Source organism: Pleuronectes platessa, chromosome 4, assembly GCF_947347685.1.
Source record: "Pleuronectes platessa chromosome 4, fPlePla1.1, whole genome shotgun sequence".
Lineage (NCBI taxonomy): Eukaryota > Metazoa > Chordata > Actinopteri > Pleuronectiformes > Pleuronectidae > Pleuronectes > Pleuronectes platessa.
The window spans coordinates 12,126,031-12,147,993 of NC_070629.1; the positions used below are offsets into that span (position 1 = coordinate 12,126,031).

Sequence of the window (21,963 nt, forward strand, 5' to 3'; positions counted from 1 at the left end):
TCATTCTGCAGTGGTGAATATGGATTAGCCAAGGTGGGGAATAGGCAATGGGTAAAGTCGCCCTCTAGTGGTCGAAATTCCACACATGTATTTAAGATAAACCCTTTGGAAAATTAGTCTTCATTAGGTTTAATCTATTAAGTTCCTTGATTGTTTTCTCTATAAAATTGTAATCATTATTACTATTATACATGTTTTTATCATATGTGTGTTGAGAATTCAGAGGATATGGAGACAGCACTGTATATAGCATACTGAGAGCGCCTTGTAATGATTGAGTGAAATAATCCATTCCAAATGTACAATTGCATTACCATTAATATATTACTGTACTTAGTATTAATCGAACCCGTGTCTGACAAAGTTCCCTAAAATAAGTTTATTATAAGTCTATTGAGGGTACAATTAAAGTTTTACTCATAACTTGTACTATTAATTTTAGACCTGATATATTTAATTATAAATAAAAAATATTAAGGATGATAAAAATTCAAGCACCTGCTTCCCATACAATCCTCGACGTTTAGGACCACGTCCAGGTATAGTTTCCCTAAGGCATGACTTTTATTGTGAAGTTGAGCCGGAAATTGTTATATAACTTTACAAGTCTTGACATCTCAGTGATGCTGAACAGTGCTCAGTGTTCAAAGTAAAAAAACAAACATACATTGAATAACGGTGGTACCACGAGAGCAATTTTCACTCAGCATCATCACTAACAGGCCGGATCCCCTCCACCCAACAGAGGCTGTTTTATATGAACTCAGAGACCAACCAAATGATTAACAAGCTCATTGACTGATGAGAGCAGATGGGATCAATTCCTCCTGCGCCGCTCTTATCTCTATAAACAGCACATGATGCACTGATCTGCCTCCTGCCTTAACTGAATCAAACCAAAACGAATGATGTCCTCTCTGCTAATAGAGGAATAAGTCTGAAGTTGGTTGCAGCTCTGTGGTCTGCATGATGAGGCTGTGGCGCCATCACATAAGGCCACAGGGCCACTGTCTGCTGAGGACACACATTTACCTGAATATTCCAGCATTTGTTCGTGAAACATTCAATATGACAGTGAGTGAAACTGAACGTTGTAACGCTGTGATGAAAAACAAAATGTGGACACAGTTTTTCCCCCAAGCAGATCCTCCATAAAGAAAAACTGAACTCTTTAATGGAGCACAGCAGGTAGTTCTTTTTTGTGGATATCATATCTCCAAATCAAAAAACTAACCATATCATGGATAGAAAGTGCTACTGTAACATAATTGCTAAATTGTCAACAGAGTGATCAAACACATGGATTTATCGTTTTTGCCTTCATGATCTGCAAAACTGAGAGCACCCAACACATTTGTCTTTTTCCACTTCCTACCGATTCAAATTAAATTCATACAGTACACGACAGGAAATAGGCCTGACATGATGTAGCCGTGTACACATAGAAAAAACACAAACAGTCATGCTCTCTCAAAATAAAACTTATGAGTCCCATACAAACTGAGAAACTGGCTCGTGAAAAAAAACAAAAAAAACAAAGGCTGCTGTTAGTATTCGTCCAAGTTGTCAGCTTTGGGTACGGACAGGCCTCGGTCCTTCAGGACCTGCATTTTGACTTTCTCCGTCTCCTGTTTGGCTTGCTGCTGCAACCGCTGCTCCTCCAAAATCTCCTCGATGGAAACCTGCTGCAGGACTGTGTCGCAGGGTTTATCCATGTCCTGCAGAGACAGACCATGTTACACTTCCTCAAGGCCTCTAACAAACTCACTAGATATTATGGACTCAAATACACTTAAGTATGTGAGGTTCATGTAGTGAGCTACTATGCGAGCTGTTTCATGTGTTGATCAGCTGTTCATTTATCCTGTTTAGGACACAGTTATACCTTTAGCAGCGACTCAAGTGTTCTGGCCTGTTTAAAGTCTCAGGGAAACTTCCTTTGTGGGGTTTATCACAGATCTTTCAGACATACAGTATCCAAATAGTTTCCTGTGGATATAGACTGGTCACTCTTAACCTGATGATTCAACATCTCACTATATAGCAGTATACTGCTTCCAAACACAATTCCCTTGAACACCTCAGTAGATGTGATCAACTGAAGCACTGAGCAGTGTAGTGATGCGTTGTGTCTGTGCTACACATGAAAAACAGATAACATTCTGATTCTTTGATGCCGGCGACTTCTTCGCATCTCATTCTTGGATAACATTAAATATCCTACACTATGCCGTCAGGGAAATGTGCCTATAAAGCATCTGCTTTAATTCACACACATAACAAAAATATAATCTTGTGATGTGTGCAAGTGGTTAATCAACAGGTTTCACATACCATTAACTGTTTTTTTATATACATGTTTAGCATTTTATAGATAGAATCAAGATTGAATTGATTACACCTCTTATGATTTTTCCTCAGTAATTCTAGTCTAAACTGCAACCAGAATGATACTCAGCAGGGAGCCTTCCTCTGCCAAGGCCCCCTCCCTTTATGAACCCACATTTAAATTCACTAGAGCCAAAAGTGAATATTAATCTGCACCAAATTTTACACACTCATAAATATCAGTCCCCTAAATGGTCCATCAACATCCATGAAATTCCTGGATCCGCCTCCTGATCCAGATCTGCATAAAAAATAATAGATTCTTCCTCGGGTCACACCGTGGCTCTCAACAAAAGGTCATGGAAATCAGTTGAGTTGTATTTGCGTTATCCTACTAACACACGAAAACATAACCTAAGGTAAAATGCAATAAATAGATTTGAATCAAGGTCAACTTCCGTTAATGAGCCCAGTTCATAACAACATGTCACAACAAGCTATTGAAATAATCAAATGAAAAGGTATAAGAAAAGGCATAAGTGTAGAAGTTAAAATTTCTGTGCACTCTTGCCCACATGTTTAAGTGAACCTGCTTCTCAAGATTCACTATGATCTGTGGATGACAATAAGAGGTAATTACTAGCCATATTCATGCTCAAGATAGCTATCTGGGTACTGCGCTGTCTGGGTACTTTTTCTATTTTGTTTCAGCTGTCCCTCTCTGATCACATTCAGCAGGGAGGAACTTTTACTGCATCATTACACTATTTTGCCATTTCATTGTCATTGTGTTTTATGTTCACATATACAAACTTTTGCATATATATTTATACATAGTAGTTAAATTATGTTTTGCTTAACCTTGTTTAATGGTCCTTTTCTGTAAATTGAGAGCGAATAGTCAAATTCCTAGTATGTGTACGCCTACATGGCCTACAGAGCAGATTGTGACTTTCTATGGATGGATATTATGGCCAAGATAAAAAATTAAAAAATCATATCAGTCAATGTTGAATAATTATCGGATTATTTATTATTTTTGTTACGTTTATAGTCTGATATGATCTTCTGAGTGAAGGTTGTGGTCACTACACGAACACGTCTCTATAATTGTGAGGACACTCTTTGACATGCATTCCCTAGCTCATAACCATCACAGCTAAATGCCTAACCTAAAACAACCCTTTGAATGTGTAAGGACCAGCCAAAATGTCCTCACTATTTTGTGTTTAACCAAAATTGGACAATATATACATAGACAGACGGACACTTACTATCTCTCCCAGCAGGACCACATTCTCTCCTCTAACTATGAATATTCCTCTGGGGATGTCACCGAATTTCTTTCCCACGTGGATGCGCTCAACTGTCTGGTGGAAAACTAAATTGGCTGCGGGAGACAAGAGAAACACAGAGCAGTGTAAGACACAAACAAACCAATCAGATGGCAATAGTCAGACGCACACGTAGGGGATTGAGCAGCTTCTTGTTTGGTCGATGAGTACAAACAATAGCATAGAGATGATGAAACGAGAAGTACCAAACTGATCAATGCTTCTGAGGAACCCGATCAGTGTTCTTCCATCTCTGAGCAGCACCAGGTGCTTCTCTGCAGGGCACAGACATGTTTATCATTAGTATGAACACAAGGTTGATCCGGAGTCAGACACGATGCCAGAGAAACCATTTCCTCCGTGAAGCAGCTCTGGTTCCTCCCTCCTCTGCTACTCACTGTCGATGTCGTCTATGAGGCTGGCCGTCCCCGGTACGTAGTTCATCTTGTGCTGCTGTTTGTCTGCGTCGTGGTATCTCTGCTTGACGTTAAGCCATGAATGTTTCAAAGTGTGTTTCTTTCAACAAGCGCACCGGAAGTGTCTTTATAGGCGCCTGGGAAATACTTCCGGTCCACGTTTAACCCCGTCCGCGCTGGACTTATCCCGTCTGGAAAATAAACGTCTAAATAGATGGAACACAAAAGACGAATAGTTTTGAACACGAGACTATTAGTTCTTATAACGGAAATATTATATATTAATTACGTTTTTCCTATTGGCTATTAGCGCGTAGTGACGCACATGCGGCACCAGAGATCATTTATGAACAGGAGACAGTGACCGCCCCAGAAAAACGAGGCCACTTGCTTGTCTTGTCATAAATCATCAAAATTTGAATATTTATTTTTTTAAACACACTTAACCTTTATCGATTATAGATTAAAAACTCGTTTCGTTTTTTATTTTTCTATCTGAAGTGTTTGAAAAAAAATGGCAGCGCGAGCTGGCGGCTCTCAATCTGTACAGATATATCCGGTGTCATGAAAATAGCGACAGAGTGAGACCTCTTCTCTCTGGCCCCCGCTGCTCCTTAAAGCGACGGGATCGAGTTTTCCGATCCCTCGGCGTCATTCAATCATTTCCTGATTGCAATCAAGCGATCTGCGCTCGTGTGGAGAACAAATCACCGCCGGTGCGAACAGGTCGCACCCGGAGTCTGCGCAGAGTCTCGTTCCAGGGTTGGTTTGTGGCATGGCAGGTGACACGACGGAGCACGCTTAGCTGATGCCTCATCCTCAGACGCAGTCGGATCTGAAGTCTGGCTGGCCCTCGACTACTAACTCGGGAAACCACAACTGGACCAACACAATGGTGAGTGGGAGGCTCCAGGCGGGATAACCCCTCAAGTTTCAATCACTGTATTTAATTCAAATAAGACGATCCGAGTTTGTAAAGAATTGCAATTGGTGTTTACCCAGCTAGCTTCCGTGTGTGTCCGTGCTAGCTAGACGGCTAACGGAGCTAGCTGGCATTATGTAATAGATACCGCTGCCCTGTTGCCCCAGTTTGACACGTCAATCTTGACATGACAACAGCGCTGATGGCCCGACAAGTATCCGGGTTGTTTTAACACACACGCGGGCTGCTATCGCATCGGGCTGCCGCTCCTCTGTTATTCAACACGGCCCTCGCTTTGGTTAGCTGCACAGTTTGTATCTTGCTTTAGCTCAAACTGCCTGAGCGAGTCACGAATGAGTCGAGTCTGTTTACTCAGTTTGAACATGCTTTACAGTTTCCTGTGTGTCAGCGTGCACCAGAAAACGCAGATCAGAAGGAATCACTGCTGATTTAAAGGTTTAGTGTGTACGATTTACGTGAAAGGGATCTATTGGCAGAAATTGAACATAAAATAATCCCAGTGATGTTTTCCCTAGTTTTTAATGATTTACATTTTACGAATTGTTGTGTTCCTTATCCTAGAATGTGCCCTTTACATTTAAGTTCTTTATATTTACATCGGGAGCAGGTTGTCTCTACGTAGGACGCTATTTATTTTTGCAGAAGTCCAAACTGGACAAACTGAACACCTTTTTTGAGTTTTTATGACAACTGAAGGCTGCCACAGGTTCTCCTTCATGTTTGGCAGGGGAGGGTGAGGGGTTACCACTAGATGTCACTGAATTCTACACACTGAACCTCTGAGGAGAGACATGTCCTCTTCTTATAATAACTAACCTAACCCTATCTTGGCGTTGCTCTGTGTTCACAGGATGCTCCTCAGTACCCAGGCTACCCATCACACTACTGGTATCCTCAGTCTCACACCACAGGACACTATGCAAACGCCTATCCATCGGGATCAGAGGTTCAGCCGCAGTACAACCAACAGGTGAATCTCGTGATGTAACCCAACCTGGGCCTCTAATAAATCCGAGGGTGTTGGTGTAAATATACGCATTAGCTTAAGTCTCTTAAGTGCTTTCACCTTTCCCTGAAACATTCCCTCAGCTCGACTTGTTACATCACTACAAACTTATAAACGGACGCCACTGTTCTCATATTAAACTGATTAAGACAATAGTTTGAATGTAACACTGCCATGTAAGCAGAATTTTGTATGCACTGTATGAATGTGTGAGGGAATTCCAAAACTGTATGGACTGTATATAGATACACATCATTTACGTCTTAATCACATAGTAACTTCCTATTGGACTTTTCAAAGCATTTTGCCACATCAACTTACAGCAGCCACCAACTGCTTGATGACCCATGCCCTGCCTTTGACTGTGAACCAGTAGAAGGAAGTAATGTTGACATGAGTCATAATTGGACTACGCTCTGTAACATCTGAATGGCAACATTAATGGAATTTGAGGCTGGGACTCATCAACGTGACAGTGTCCATCATAATAACAGCGTGTTCAAGACAATAGCAACGTCAACTCATTCTCCAGTTAAGGGTTCTGCAGTTGACCTCTCTGTGCACCAGCAGTGGTCCAGCAGGCTGAGTCCACAGTCTGTCTCTATTTACCATGGCGCAATTATTGCAGGTCACACTAGGCCAGGCAAACAACTGAGTCCAATCCGGCATGTTTAAAATGGGAACTTGCACTAGTCATCAAAATAAATAATGACTTAATCAGAATCATGTCAATACAGGTAATATAGTGCTGTCTTTATTAATTCCCCCTCCTCATCTTTTCATGTAGGTGATGCCTGCAGGTTATCCAAACGGCCATGGCGTCTACAGCCCAGCGACGGGTCAGTATTCAACAAGTGGTTTCCACCCATCCAACCCTTTCTACTGTGCTGACCCTCAGAGACCAGCTCCAAGTCCTTATCCCAGCCAGGGCTGTCCAGCCGAGCAGGGCAGTGGGCCGTCTGGGCAGCCACACCCTCAACACCAACCTCATCACTATCCTGGTCCACACTGTCAAGGGGTGAGTTCATTTAAACAGATGAAGCAAAGAAGGTGCCAAAAGTAACATTAAGTTTGATTACCTCGGACTGTGTATACTATATAGACTAATAAATGTGGTAAAGTCATTAGCTTGTTTATTAACTCCAAACAAAAGTTACACCCAGAGGTAACAAAGTACTTTTGAAAATACTACATACCTGTTCTGTCTCTGCTCTCAGACACCTGGATATCCTCCTGGACCGTACCCTCACTATACTGAAGGTGGACATGCAATGCCTCCAAACCCCCCATATCCCACCGGCCAGTCTCTCCATCCCAGTTCTCAGGCTGAAGCATGGGGACACTCTGGTGCGTATGGACACTCGCAGCCGCAATGGCAGCCAGGCCAGCAGCCTCCACAAAACCCCTACGGAAGTCATGTCCGTCCTTCACATCCTCCAGCATGGCCGGGGACTGGAACAGGCGCTCCGCCACCATACCAACCCAAGGTTTGTGTCTGCAGCTTTTTCACTGTGGCTGTCATGTTTTTGTTTAGTTAATTGAGTTCAATGGAAAGGGTATGTATGTAATGTTTGAAAGCAGCTTTAGTTATAGAGATTGAGGATTATGAAATATCTTAAGCACAACCTTTTTGTTTTGTGTCGCTTTAGGACCAACTGCACCAGCGGGCTCCACAAGTGGGACCTAAACCCAGGCCAACCCCATCCCTGAATCCCCCCAACGGAAAGCCTGCAGAAATAAGTTCACCTCCTCAAATGTACAACAAAACAGGGAGAGGTGAACCTAATCCTTCACAATGTGACCCCCCACCCTCTGCCCCGGCACAAGCTCCAGGCCCAGCTGGACTTCAGCCCCTGAGTGACAACCCTGGCCTTGCTAAGGTCCACCAGATCATGTCCAGGGTGCTGCTGCTTCAGGAAGACGTTGATGAGTTTGTCGGTAAAAAGACAGACAAGAGTTACCGGTATCTGGAGGAGCTGCTGACCAAAGAGCTGCTGGACCTTGACTCTGTGGAGACTCAGGGACAGGAGAATGTCCGGCAGTACCGAAGGGAGGCTGTACAGAGGATCCAGGCCACTTTGGACCAGCTAGAGAAGAAAGCCTTCTGAAGAGGATTTATTTATTGGGTTTATGGGTCACTAAGTTTTGCTGTTTCCTTCTTCCAGATCTTATGAGCTGTCATCTGTAGGCTTCCCCCCCCCACCACCATGACATGAAATGCCTGGAGTAAACGGCAGGGACCCAAGAACAAATACTGGTACAAGGAATCAAACTTTTCCAGCCTAATTATGCTGGTATGAGTGACATGCAGGTAGTAGAAGTGCACACTGATGGTTGTACATATCTGGAAACTTTCAGCCTCAGTGAGTGGCTGTGGTGACCACACAACCTGACACTTCTGCTCTGCTCATCTTTTAACGTCATGCCTTTGCCAGCATAATGCAGGACAGGGCCACTGGAGGATGGATCTTTTCAGTGCCACATAGAAACTGTAAGTTTTCTCCAACCTCCGATTCAGATTATCTTCATGCTGTCCCTCAGGATTGTGGAACAGTCTTATTATGATCCTGAACACCTGGACTTCCTCAGATGTGTCCATCATTACAGACCATTTGCATGATAGTTGCTCCTTCACTTGTCTGCAGGAATAGGTGCAACGCTTCCCATCAGCTCCCAGCCCTGCATGCACTGTAATGTCAGATAAGCACTTGATACAGTCCTGACATCTCCGAGCGCATAATTGGACGTAGAGTGTGGCAGATTATTGAAAAGCCCCTGAAGAGTACTGTCCCAATTTTATCCATGTTTTGGATGAAACTGCTTCCTAAATGCAGATCTAGAATCAGACCTATATATGAACATCATGTATTTCACTATAGGAACTATTGTTATAGCAGATCCATATGGAAATGATTAAGAATGACTTGAAACGCTGTTGAATTGTGTTATTCCCCCTTTTGAACATTTCAAATATACATAGGACTTAGAAATTGATTTTTGTTTTTCCAGAAGTGTTCAATCTGTTTCTGTAAAGGAAAATATGTACTTTGAAATATTTACTTATGCTTTGTGTACAAGGACAATTTCAGTCACAGCAATCTGATCAGCTATTTACATTCAGTTAGCACTGAAGTCCTTGTTATAACAAATCTAATTTTGCACCGCAATCCATTGTCTTGTGTAGCACTTATTTTTTTTCTTCAGTCATACCTTCCTTGTGGATTAAGAAAAAAAAAGTGCCATATTTCAGGGAATGGTTTTATATCATTAGAAAAAAATAAAAATAGATGATAAGATTTGCATGAAAGAAACATCTGTCATATGTGTTGATTTCCATGTGCTGCTAAGTCTCTGCTTAGATGGACCACCACTGTATAGTCTCAGATGTAATGCATGTTCCCAACACAAGCTGGGAATATTTGCCTGATGAATATCAAAGTTATCACAGGTAAGGAAAAAACAGAGAAATAATTAAATGTATATATTTTTACCAATGGATCTGAATTTGTATGTTTTTGCTAAACAAAATTCCACCACAGGAACCTTCTGTCGGAGCCAGGAACCTTGCGTTTCCCTCACAGGGACCAAAGTCTATATAAAGTTCAGAGTAAATCTTTTTACCCCCCCCCAAAAATAGTTCCTGGGTGTAAAGTACCTAAACCTTTGGGGTGGGGCTTTCAGCGCTAAACAAACCTATTTTGTTGAGCACTTCACAATTGTCGGCCATAATTGTTCTTAAAAACCTCTAGCTGTGTATAAAGTTTTTAATTTACTTTTTTTAAATGTTATATTTTGCTCTCTGTGGATTGTTGTACCATAAATTTCAGTTTTGAAGAACTAGAAACATAATTTATTATTGTTGTATTTGGTCAGGGGAAACTGTTGCTGGGGTCCACTCTCCCTGTAACTGCCAGCCAGCGTTCACATCTTAAAATAGACTGCTGTTTCGATGCAAAAGCATAACACAGACCCCTGAGGGCTCAAGGCACACAAGCTAGATTTAATTTCAGGGTCATTTCAGGGCGTTTATGACGCCCCATCGTGAGTAAATCTGAGGCAGGGAAGTCTGGAACAAAAAAAATCCCCTGTGGTGGTCATTCTGCTCTAGAGGTTGTAGAGAGCCTGCTCAGTAACACTTCTCTTTCGGCTTTCATTGTGAAGCCGGAAGAGTTTTTCTCTTTTTAAACTCTAAATCTATTTAATGGACTAGTTTGGAAACAATAGAGCTGAGTGCTGTTTCACATCAGAAGACTGGAAAGAGAAATGTCATATACAACAAAACTTCCTGCCTCCTGGAACGATGATCCTCCTGCTCGGAAAGTGGAGATCGACCTGACCTCACCTGGGCTAGCTGTAGTCGAGTTGGAAAGGCTCTTGTTTACTGGCAAACCCATTATCAGTCACGCAGATGAAGTTTGGCCGAGGGTCTACATCGGTGACCAGTAAGTAACCAGATCAATTCTTTCTGCACAAACAAGTGTTTGCAGAGTGTTGCAAAGGAAAATAAATACTTTTCAAATATCATTCTTGAAAGAATAGTGAGCCCTTTTTTCAAAAATATTATGGAAGTATATGTGACTGATTTGAACTGATCATGAATCAGATTTAAATGCATACGTGTAAGTTGAGATCCCTGAAGCTACATTCCACGTTGGGAACTTGCATAAACTACAGCTATCATATGTAAGAGTTACCCCAGATGCCTGCGCATGAAAGTGTGTCTCAGGTGTCAGCTACGCACTAACTTGCATATCTGAAATTGGATTTCAAATATCAATCCATCACTATGAAATGCATTGCATACCAACGTTTCACGAGGCAACACCTGCTTCATTGTGAGGTACTGTCTGTGATTGCACAGTGTTATGTGTTTTTCAGGCACAGCGCAGAGAACACGGCCGATCAGTCCAAGCATCAGATCACACACATCCTGAATGCAGCTCACAGTAAGCGTGGAGGACAGCCAGGTATCTACAGGGGCATGGAGATCACATACATGGGCATAGAGGCTCATGACTCCTGTGGCTTTGACTTGAGCGTCAACTTCCTCGCAGCAGCAGACTTCATTCACAGGGCTCTCAGCAGGGGAGGTATAGGGAAGTAGAAAAGCCTACTTAGATTCAGTGTTTGTTGAAATAATGCTGTGACACAATGTCTCTGTGATTCTCAGGCAAAGTGCTGGTGCACTGTCACGTGGGAGTGAGCCGCTCAGCCACCCTGGTCCTTGCGTACCTGATGCTGAGGCAGAACCTGAAGCTCGTGGAGGCTATTTGTGCTGTGAAAGATAAACGTGGTGTGAGGCCCAATCGAGGATTCCTCAGACAGCTCATCAAACTAGATGGTCAGCTGTTTGGCACGCATCCCTGAACTCTGTATGATAGTGTTACTGCTCAGCTCTCATGGGTCCACAACATGAGGAAAACATGACAAAGATGGGTCCTTGTTGAGAAACACTGATGCCATTATATGGATGCATGAATGTTTTTGAGTCTCAGACTTGCAGCATCTGATCCATTCCAGGATCATGTTTTAATTTCCAGGAACTGTAAGGTGACAATTTTTATATTCTTTCAGTTTGTAAATGTTGATTAAAGTTTTACAGTAAAAATGTGACTCTGGTGCAGCTTCTGGTGAATGTTTCAGTTTCATTTATACACTAGATCATCCTGTAAGATACACTGTATGGGCAAGAGACTATGGTGATCACACTCGTGTTATTCTACATGTTTGTCGCTTTGCATCAGTATGTATACAGCACTGTCTCAGTTTGATGCCATGGTGAGACAGTAATCATTACACAGAGCAAATACAGTGGTTGATAGAGAATAAACAAAGCCAAAGTTCATCTGCTTCGATCGGTCTTATGTGGGACGTCTCCCTCTGTCCAGCCTGTGTGTCACTGTCTGTTGTCCATGAGAGTCACTGTGAGCTGCACCCAGAAGAAGGTAAGTGGTGAGAAAGAAAACTCACATTCTTTAATATTTTAGTTTATTTCAAAACTTTTTTTTCCAGATACAATTTTTAACAGTTTTAACTGCTTGAAATGAGATGGACAGTGTTGAAGGTGGGATGTAAATGAGCGGTTTGAGCGTGGTGAAAAAAAAACTCTCAGGAAGACTTTGTGATGAAGGTGTAAAATGGGATTATTTATTGTCCCATATTAAGGCCGACAAGGCAGAATTAACTAGAAAAATATATAATAATAAAAAAAGAAAAGAGCAAAACAAAAACAAACACTTGCAAATAAGAAAATAAAGTGGCACGTGGGCCTAATACAATATCAATATATTTCTCAGAAAACGCTTCTTGGGAGAGCTCTCAGACTTACATTCTTCCATCAGCAGCCCCCCCTTACCGACTGAACAGCCTGGCTTAAATGTTGCCTGGCCCGCCCCCACAATTGGAACAGACCAACATATCATTTTACACAGGGGTGTCACAGGTAAGGCCATGCCAGAAGCTTTAGCAGCTTATCCCAAAAACCCTTATGACTGGAAAACACATTTACAACATATCTCTCACACCATTACTTTATGAAGGCATAGCCCATTAGTAACATACAGCATAAACAATATTAAAAACACCCCGCGGGTTCACTTCCGGCTAACCCGGAAGTCGAGCGGCAATTTACATCCGGGTCACCGGCCGCTCGCTTTTCACAACAAACAGACGTGACACTGAACCACGGTAAGACCAACGCTGTGTAATATGGAATTAATGTGACCTTTTAAACTAAATAAACGGAACATTTATAACACAAGACAGTGTATGGAGTGGTGATTTCAACGGGAAACTGACGGTTACAAAGTATAAACTGTAGAGGTGTAATTGGTGGAAGGAAGCTTTTGCACTATGCACGGACGTTTGGATGGAAATGGATGGGATAATAAACATGAACATGGTAAACGGACCCGGACAACAGACATGCAACACATAGTTAACATTTGAACATATACGTGCAAACGATGCCACGTATCACTGCGTGACGGTCGCCGTGCGCACCATCACACACGTGTACACGAGACAGTGTATAACTGCCGTGACGGTCGATGTGCGCACCGTCACAGACAGTTTTTGATTTGAATGTAACACAGTTCTCAAGAAAATTGTCAGAGCAGTAAATATAAATCCTGACTTTTTATCTTATTTGATGATAAAAAAACCTTATCATACAAAGGTAGGAAATTATTGAACTGTTTGTGTTTCTTTTTAAATATAAAATTAATTGAAACCCATGAAAGTTAAGTACTCCTTTTATTACTACCTAAGAATTAGATTTAAACTAATTCATTAAAAACGCGAGGTTTGAAAATGTTTGATCAGTATCGTCTGACCATTTCAAACCAACGACAAGAGAAAACAAAAGAAATACAGAAATGTTTATGTAGAATCAACAAAAAATTCATAGTTTATAACAGTAAGACAGAGAAAATAACTTTCATGTGCTCACAACACATTTATCTCATATTTCTCGAGTGTTTGTTCTTGCAAACATTATGCAACCCAAATAAACAGTGCTTGACTAGTGCAATTTCCTCATAGTTCATCATGATGCATGCAGCCATGTGTATCTGGATCTTATCAGCAGTGGTCTGCGTTGGAAGAAGCCATCACCATGCAGGGCATCACGATGTCAAAGTTCCAACAGACCAAGACACTGCTCCCAACAGCGTCTCACTGGTGTCCTCAGCCAACAAAGGATTCACCTACCTTCTGTACAGGAAGCTGGCTGCTCACTCTGACTCGGAAGGCAAGAACATCTTCTTCTCACCAAAGAGCGTGTCTCTGGCACTGGCAGCCTTGTCTGTAGGAGCGCGGGGGGAGACCCATCAGCAGCTTTTCAATGGTCTGGGTTTCAACAGCTCTGAGCTGACACAAGCAAATGTGGATGAGGCTTTCCAAGTGCTCCTGGAGCAGGCAAACAAAACGTCTCATCAAGACACCAGCGAAGGCACCGCTGTGTTCGTCGATCGCGGCTTTACTCCAAATCTGGATTTCCTGGACGTCTTGAAGAAGTCCTACTTGGCCGATGGGTTCAATGTTGACTTCACCAACACTGTAAAAAGTGCCAATACCATCAACAGCTATGTGGCCGAGAAGACCAAGGGGAAGATCGACAAGCTGGTGGAGAGCCTGGATGCAGACACAATCATGTATCTCATCAGTTACATCTACTTTAAAGGTAAAAAGTCACATCAAACAGTGTTTGTTTCTCTCTAGCTGTCTCTCAATTCAGCGGCCGATGTCTTTTTAACATGTGTACCATTAGCTCTTCTAACATTAAAAAAAATCTGTAGTTTTCACCTGGCTTTTTGCCGCCATTGCCTCTTTGGGACGTAATTTGTTCTACAAATGCAGCTTCCAAAGGATGCAGCCCTCGAATTGAGACACAGCCTCTGTCTCTGTTTCTGAATTCCCAGCATTTAAGTTTGACATGTCTGTGATAAGCTGTTTTTTAATTTCTCCTCTTCAAACAGGAAAGTGGGATAAACCATTTGATCCTAAGATGACCAGGAAGGATGAGTTCATAGTGGATGAAAACACCAAGGTTCAAAGTTGCACCATTTATTCTAAATGGACATGAGTTACATATAATCATGCATCCCCACTGTGGGATTTCCAATTATTGGATGCTTCATGTTTAAACTTCCCAGGTTCCAGTTGAGATGATGAATATGGAGGAGGACGTAGACATCTATTACGACCAAGCTATAAACACGTCAGTCCTCCACCTTCCCTTCAACAGCTCCTCCTCCATGCTGCTGCTGTTGCCTGAAGATATGGCAACACTGGAGAACGCCATCTGCCCGGGACATGTCACCAAATGGCTGAAGTGGATGAAGCGCAGGTTGAGAGAACACACTTGCGCAAAGCCCCAAAATATTTTGGGTTTTTTCTCCTTTTGATTAATTACCACAGTCAGATCAATCACTCTAAGTTTGTCTATTTGCTTTAAGGGAATATGACATATATCTTCCAAAGTTCTCCATCAAGACTTCCTACAATCTGAAAGACGTGTTGATTGAAATGGGAATGACGGACATGTTCGATACTCGTGCAGACCTGAGTGGCATCGCAGAGGGGAAGAACCTGTTAGTGTCAGAGGTCAGGGCAGAGAGTTATACTGTATGTTATTGCATTCATTTTTTCCCAGCATTTCATCCACCTGTTCTCTCACTCTGCTTCTATTCTATCCCATGAAGGTCGTGCACAAAGCTACCCTGGATGTGGACGAGGTCGGAGCCACCGCTACAGCCGCTACAGGCATCGGCACAATGCTATATTCTTTCCATCACATACCTGTCCTGAAGTTCAATCGCCCGTTCATGCTCGTCATCATTGACCGTGCCACAGAAAGCACTCTCTTTGTTGGCAAGATTATCAACCCAAATGTTTGATGAAGATGAAACATTTTGTGTTCACTCAAGCACCATTGTTGCATCATGTGTAAAACACAAATACATAAAATCTTCAATCTCTGTCTGTCTCTAATGACTTTTGTTAATGAGTGTTTGTTTCTATATTGTTTTTGAATTAGGAAAACAAAGGGACATGAGATTATCCACTGGTATTTATATTTTATTCAGTAAATACAATAAATTCAGAAGCCATTTGCAATTTAAATTCATCTTTTATTCCCTATAGGTTCAGTGTGTAAGATATAGGTGAGAGGGATCTATTGGTAGAAAAGAAATATAAAATAATCTTATTGACGTTTTCAATAGTGTGTTTCATCTAAATTGTATGAAAACATAGAATGGGCCTTTTAAATTGCAATACTTTATATTTACATCTGGAGCGGGTCCTCCCTATGGAGGCTGCCATGTTTTTTATTTACAGTATTACAAACTAGACAAACTAAATATCTTTTGAGTTTTTATGACAGCTGAAGTCTACCAAGGGTTCTCTTTCATGTTTGGAAGGCGAGGTTGAGGTGAGGGGTGTGTCGTGGCAATTTCTACATTCCCACTACCAACGAGCAGAGGTGTAAAGTAACGAATTACATTTACTCACCTTACTGTAATTGAGTAGTTTTTTTGTGTACTTTGTAATTTTTTGAGTAGTTTTTGAAATGGGTAATTTTACTTAAGTAGATTTTGACTGAAGTATTGTACTTCGCTACATTGGAAATTACGTCTGTTACTGAGTAAAAAAAGTTCAAGGCGCAAGGCAATTCTCACTGCAGTGGTAGATGCTGCATAGAGTGGATGACGTTCCCTCACGTTCACGTTCAACATATGAAAACTGATCGTAAAGTTCACTGTTCGCGAAAAATATGCGTGACATGCACAACACTGCACAGGGAGCCACTGCAGAGCGGCTGAAGAGCCGCGGGTTGCTGAGCCCTGGCTCCGTTGAAAGAGCGATTTGTTTACTGCTCCGCCGTTAAAGAGATGCGGACGTCAAAGCATTAGTTCGGCTATAATATTAGTTCATCCTCGCATTTGTCCCCTCCCGGTCGCGCGCCCCACCATGATGGAGCGCACCACACAGTTTGAGAATCACTGCACTACACAGGGCCGGCCCTAGAACATTTGGGGCTCTATGCAAGCTTCACTCCTGGCGCGCAGCCCCCCCTCCCCCCCATTAAAAAAAAAATCGCAACAACATGGTGCAAGCATTCAATTTAGACAGCGTCTCTCCTCAGGCAAGGAAAACAGACCGTAACGTTTTAGCTAGACCTCAGATAATATGAAAGTGTTCACCGTTCAAATTCATTATTTGTCATTAAGTTGCGTTCAGTTCAACGTTCTCATAAAAATGAAAGTGTTCAATGAACACGTTCTTTTGAAACTCAATAGCCTACTGGCCTACCTGCCTCGGCCTTCAGCGAGTGACTCTTCAGCTGTGCTGGATTGCTGTTCACTGCAAAGCGAGCCCGGATGAGTTCTACTCACCTTGAAAATCAGCTGCTGCTTAAACTCAACAAGAAGTTTGCAGACTAGTGCTCAAAAGGTCGACCAAAGTTTAACCAAAAGTTTAAATATACAGTGGGACAGCGGCATTTTAACTTTTATTTTAGCTGTCATGTGGTTCATGTCTTGACATGTCCTCCCAAAAGTTATTAAATGTTGACATGTTAAATGTTTGACATGTTTAATGTCATTGCACTTATATTTGTAAAGATTCTCCTTTAATTAAAAATAACTGTTTTTGGATTGGATTTAGGACCCCTTGTCCTTTTTTGCACTGTATAGGAGCGGCCCCCATTAAGTTGTTGGAAGTAACTAAGTAACTTTTACTTAAAGTACATTTTAAATGAACTACTTTTTACTTTTACTTGAGTAGATTTTTAGATGGGTACTTTTACTTGTACTTAAGTAAAATTTCATCAAAGTAAAGGTACTTTTACTTGAGTACAATATTTCAGTACTTTTTACACCTCTGCCAACGAGGAAACGAAACGCAAATTTCTTTTACAGTATTGTCACCTTTAATGCTCGAGCATGGTGCATAGGGTAATCAGATTACTGTGTTTAGACTAATCAGGCCAAGATACATTCAGTAGTAGGAAAAACAGCATGGTCAAGGTTACATTGTTAGAGATTCAATCATGATCAATCAAAGGGGAAATAAACATGATTATATTATGGTCAACTGTAATATTTTCCCTTACAGGTGTTTAGATGCAACATGCAACTTCACCGCTAGATTTCACTAAATTCTACACACTAAACCTTTATGTCTGCTATTCAATATTTGACTGAGCACTGGAGCATGTTTGTCTTTACATATGTAACCCAGGGGAAGTGAGGTGGAGCTGTGATTGTCACCAATGCAACAAGAAGGTTCCTAGTTCGATTCCCAGTTTGTCCTGGACCATGCTATGTTCTCCTCGTGTCTCTGTGCATTTTCTCTAGTTTCTTCGGCTTCCTCCCACAGTCCAAAGACATGGAGATCAGGGTGAGCTTAACTGGAGACTCTAAATTGACCATAGGTGTGAATGTGAGCATCTCACCTAATGTCAGCTGGGATTGCAACTTCAAAGGATTAGTGGTATAGTTAAAGGATGGATGAATTGATGTATATATAAGTCAAACATTCCAAATAACTGATGTATCATATGAGTGGGGATTTTGCTGTAGTTCCTAACAGCATGATTTGCTTGCATAAACTACAGCTATCATATGCAAAGGTTACCACTGATGCCCGCGTAGGAAAGTGTGTCTCAGGTGTCAGCTACGCGCTAACTCGCATATCTGAAGTTGGATTCCCAATATCAATCCATCACTATGAAATGCATCGCCGCCCTCCACCTCGTCGTGGCCCTGTTATATGCCGGCGCTGCCAACAGCCAGGTCACTACGCAAGCGATTGTGATGGCGTTCGGGTTTCTGCTCGCACACAGTCTTCTTTGCCTGGTCGTCAACCGTCTAACGGGCATTTTCATCAGGCCCAGGAGCCGGAAAACTAGCACCCGCCGAACTGCAGAGCCACAGTTCGGGGGGGGTAGCCACTGGCTCGGAGGAAGTTCTTGAGCTGATGTCGTCTTGCCCCCATGTTGCCGTGGACATGGGTGGAGCTCAGGTTCTTTGCTTGGTAGACACCGGTTCCATGGTGTCTACAGTTACAGAAAGCTTTTTCCTGCAACACTTCCAGCCTTGGGGGCATGAGAGGCTACAAGCTTGTAATTGGCTGAAGCTCAGAGCAGCCAATGGGTTAGACATCCCCTATGTTGGCTACCTGGAGTTAGATGTCGAGCTCTGTGGCACTTCGGTGCCGCGGTGTGGGGTTTTGGTGGTGAAAGATCCTCCGGGAGCGGTGTCTGCTCAGGTTCCGGGTATTCTGGGGATGAACATTATTCATCGATGTTATCAGGTGCTCTTTGGACAGCATGGTCTGGCTTTGTTCAATTCGCTCTCTGTATCAGATGCACCAGAGACAGTTACGCAGGCACTACAGAAGTGTCATCAGGCCAGCAGGCAAGCCCCTCAGCACGCAGCAGGCCAGGTCAAGGTTCGGGGTGGGAAGGCATGCCGCATCCATGGTGGTACGATGACAATAGTTACAGCAACATGCTCCGAGCAGTACTCGGGTACTAGGGTGTTGTTTGAGCCTTCGGAGTCTGGCCTACCTGCTGGGCTGCTTGCTTCACCTGCTTTGGTTCGGGTAGTACGAGGCACTGCGTACATCCCGATCGTAAATGTTGGCTCCACTAGTGTTTTGCTGTACCCTCGCACTGTGGTGGGCACCTTGGATGAAGTCCGGGTTGTCAGCATGCCTGCAGGAGTCACCGAGACGCCAACTGAAGTCGCCACCGTGGCTTCCCAGGCCACGTCTGAAGTCGTGCCAGATCGAATTGGGGCTCTGGACTTGTCAGCCTTACCAACTGAAGATCAGGGTAAGGTTCAGTCCCTTCTTAGGCAGTACAGCTCTGTCTTTTCCTCCCATGAGGGAGATCTGGGATGCACCAACCTGATCAGCCATGACATCCCGCTCTTAGACAAAGTGCCTGTCAGGCAACGCCATAGGCGCATCCCGCCGTCCGAGTACGAGGTGGTTAAGGAGCATATTAACCAACTGCTTGAAAATCAAATCATCAGAGAGAGTAGCAGTCCTTATGCTTCCCCAATTGTCCTTGTGAAAAAGAAAGACGGCAGTTTACGCATGTGCGTGGACTACCGCCAGCTTAACAACAAAACGCGGAAGGATGCTTTTCCCCTTCCACGCATCGAGGAATCTTTGGACGCCCTGACAGGTGCCCGCTGGTTCTCCACTCTTGACTTGGCCAGCGGGTACAACCAGGTCCCGGTCACAGAAGCAGACAGGCCCAAAACCGCCTTTTGCACCCCATTCGGCTTATTCGAATGGAACCGCATGCCCTTTGGGCTTTGCAACACCCCCAGCACTTTCCAGAGGCTGATGCAGCGAATGTTCGGTGACCAACAATGTCAATCGTTGCTCCTGTATCTGGATGACATCATAGTCTTCTCTTCCACGGTGGAACAACACCTGGAGCGGCTGGAGATTGTACTGGGACGGTTGCAGGAACAAGGCCTGAAGGCTAAGCTAAGCAAATGCGCGTTCTTCCAGCCGGAGGTGCGGTACTTGGGCCATGTGGTCTCTGATCAGGGAGTCTCCACCGATCCCAGCAAGCAAGAGGTAGTTGCCAACTGGCAGCCTCCCACCACCATCGCTGACCTACGCTCATTCCTTGGTTTCGCCAGCTATTACCGCCGCTTTGTGGAGGGGTTTGCCAAGTTGGCGGCCCCTCTACACAAGCTGGTAGCAGAATTAGCTGGTAGGAAGTCTAGGGGTGTGGTGCGAATAGTGGCGGAGCATTGGTCGGATGAGTGCCATCGCAATTTTGAAGCGTTGAAGACCAAACTTACCACTGCACCTGTGCTCGCCTACGCCGACTTCTCCTTACCGTTCATCCTGGAGGTTGATGCGAGCTATGGTGGCCTTGGAGCTGTGCTCTCCCAGGAACAGAATGGGAAGGTCAGACCTATAGCTTATGCTAGCAGGGGGTTGAGGCCCACAGAGCGAAATATGTCGAACTACAGCTCCATGAAATTGGAGTTTTTAGCTCTCAAGTGGGCTATGTCAGAAAAATTCCGGGAGTACTTGCTTGGTTATAAATGCATTGTTTACACCGACAATAATCCCCTCAGTCACTTGTTTTCTGCCAAACTCGGTGCCACCGAACAGCGTTGGGCAGCACAATTGGCAGCTTTTGATTTTGAAATAAAGTACCGCTCTGGGAGGAGTAATAAAAATGCTGACGCTTTATCTCGGAAGCATCCACCTGGGCCAAATAACCTAGAGGAGATGTTTCCTGGTACCTCAGTTCCTGAGCCCTTGCGGCAGGTCCTGCAGCGTGAAACCACTCCCGCCAATCAAGCTGCTATTGCTGCTTTGCCCCATCATGCACCTTCTGACCTCCAGGCACTTCAACAAACTGATCCTGTCCTTCAGGAGGTTTTAGCATTCTGGGGGCGGCAGCAGACTCCCAATTATCAGGAGCGGAAACACTTGTCTCCTCCTGCACGGACCATTATAGGTCAGTGGAACCGGCTGGTTGAGCAGGAGGGTGTTCTCTTCCGGCGCATCTTCCGTCCTGATGGCGCCGAAGCGGTGCTTCAGCTTCTGCTGCCTGCCACGTTAAAGCAAGAGGTGCTGTCTCAGGTTCATCAAGGGCATGGGCATCAGGGTGTGGAGAGGACATTGGAGCTAGTGCGGCAAAGGTGCTACTGGCCAGGTATGTCCTCAGAGGTGGCACAGTGGTGCAGAGAGTGTGAGAGGTGTCAAGTTGCTAAGGACACACCCAGACCGCCTCCCAGTTTCATGGGGCATTTGTTGGCTTCGCGTCCCAATGAAATCTTGGCTATTGATTTTACCTTGCTGGAACCCAGCCACAACGGGTTGGAGAATGTCTTAGTCATGACAGACGTTTTCAGTAAATACACCTTGGCTGTTCCTACCCGAGATCAACGAGCCCCAGTTGTTGCTCAGACTTTGGTCTCTGAGTGGTTCTATAAGTTTGGCGTTCCTGCCCGTATCCATTCTGATCAGGGCCGCAACTTTGAAAGTTCCCTCATTCAACAGCTCTGTGTACTTTACGGTGTTGAAAAATCTCGCACCACTCCATACCATCCCGCCGGTAACGGCCAATGCGAACGCTTTAATCGCACTCTCCACAACTTATTGCGTGCCTTTCCTGCATCTCGGAAAAGAGATTGGCACTCTTGCCTGCCACAGGTGCTCTACTCGTATAACACCACTCCCCATCAGTCCACCGGCGAGTCTCCATTCTACCTGATGTTCGGGCAAGAACCCAGGCTGCCGGTTGATTTTCTCTTGGGTAGAGTCTCAGACCCTGTGGGTGGCGAGGTCCATGAGTGGATCCAAGAACATCAAAACCGGCTCCAGCTTGCCTTTGACGGGGCCCGGGAAAGGTTGAAGGTGGCGGCAGAGCGCAGGAGGAGGAATCAT

At 43.8% G+C, this 21,963-nt stretch overlaps 4 protein-coding genes across 6 annotated transcripts; 3 read left to right on the forward strand and 1 right to left on the reverse strand.

Annotated features, from left to right (window-relative positions):
• Positions 1-540: 540 nt before the first annotated feature.
• On the reverse strand, positions 541-4,818 carry lsm1 (LSM1, U6 small nuclear RNA associated). The gene is made up of 5 exons (XM_053419832.1): positions 4,667-4,818; positions 4,061-4,284; positions 3,869-3,937; positions 3,603-3,718; positions 541-1,718 (listed from the first exon to the last, which is right to left on the reverse strand). The coding sequence occupies exons 2-5, from the start codon at positions 4,104-4,106 to the stop codon at positions 1,548-1,550; spliced, it is 402 nt and encodes a 133-aa protein (XP_053275807.1). The 5' UTR covers positions 4,107-4,284; positions 4,667-4,818; the 3' UTR covers positions 541-1,547.
• Positions 4,050-9,338, forward strand: bag4 (BCL2 associated athanogene 4). Its single transcript, XM_053419829.1, has 5 exons — positions 4,050-4,973; positions 5,872-5,991; positions 6,815-7,045; positions 7,245-7,514; positions 7,677-9,338. The coding sequence occupies exons 1-5, from the start codon at positions 4,887-4,889 to the stop codon at positions 8,133-8,135; spliced, it is 1,167 nt and encodes a 388-aa protein (XP_053275804.1). The 5' UTR covers positions 4,050-4,886; the 3' UTR covers positions 8,136-9,338.
• A 147-nt stretch (positions 9,339-9,485) lies between these two features.
• Positions 9,486-11,576, forward strand: LOC128437666 (dual specificity protein phosphatase 26-like). Its single transcript, XM_053419831.1, has 3 exons — positions 9,486-10,469; positions 10,906-11,117; positions 11,198-11,576. The coding sequence occupies exons 1-3, from the start codon at positions 10,291-10,293 to the stop codon at positions 11,392-11,394; spliced, it is 588 nt and encodes a 195-aa protein (XP_053275806.1). The 5' UTR covers positions 9,486-10,290; the 3' UTR covers positions 11,395-11,576.
• A 243-nt stretch (positions 11,577-11,819) lies between these two features.
• On the forward strand, positions 11,820-15,506 carry LOC128437668 (serine protease inhibitor 2.1). 3 transcript variants are annotated; one of them, XM_053419834.1, is made up of 6 exons: positions 11,820-11,972; positions 13,570-14,209; positions 14,505-14,575; positions 14,682-14,875; positions 14,985-15,132; positions 15,231-15,506. In XM_053419834.1, exons 1-6 carry the CDS (start codon positions 11,940-11,942, stop codon positions 15,423-15,425), a joined length of 1,281 nt encoding a protein of 426 aa, XP_053275809.1. In that variant the 5' UTR covers positions 11,820-11,939; the 3' UTR covers positions 15,426-15,506. The 3 variants fall into 3 exon arrangements, with proteins under 3 accessions (XP_053275809.1, XP_053275808.1, XP_053275810.1); XM_053419833.1 differs by lacking the exon at positions 11,820-11,972 and adding an exon at positions 12,324-12,469; XM_053419835.1 differs by lacking the exon at positions 11,820-11,972 and adding an exon at positions 12,629-12,714.
• The last annotated feature ends 6,457 nt before the right edge of the window (positions 15,507-21,963 follow it).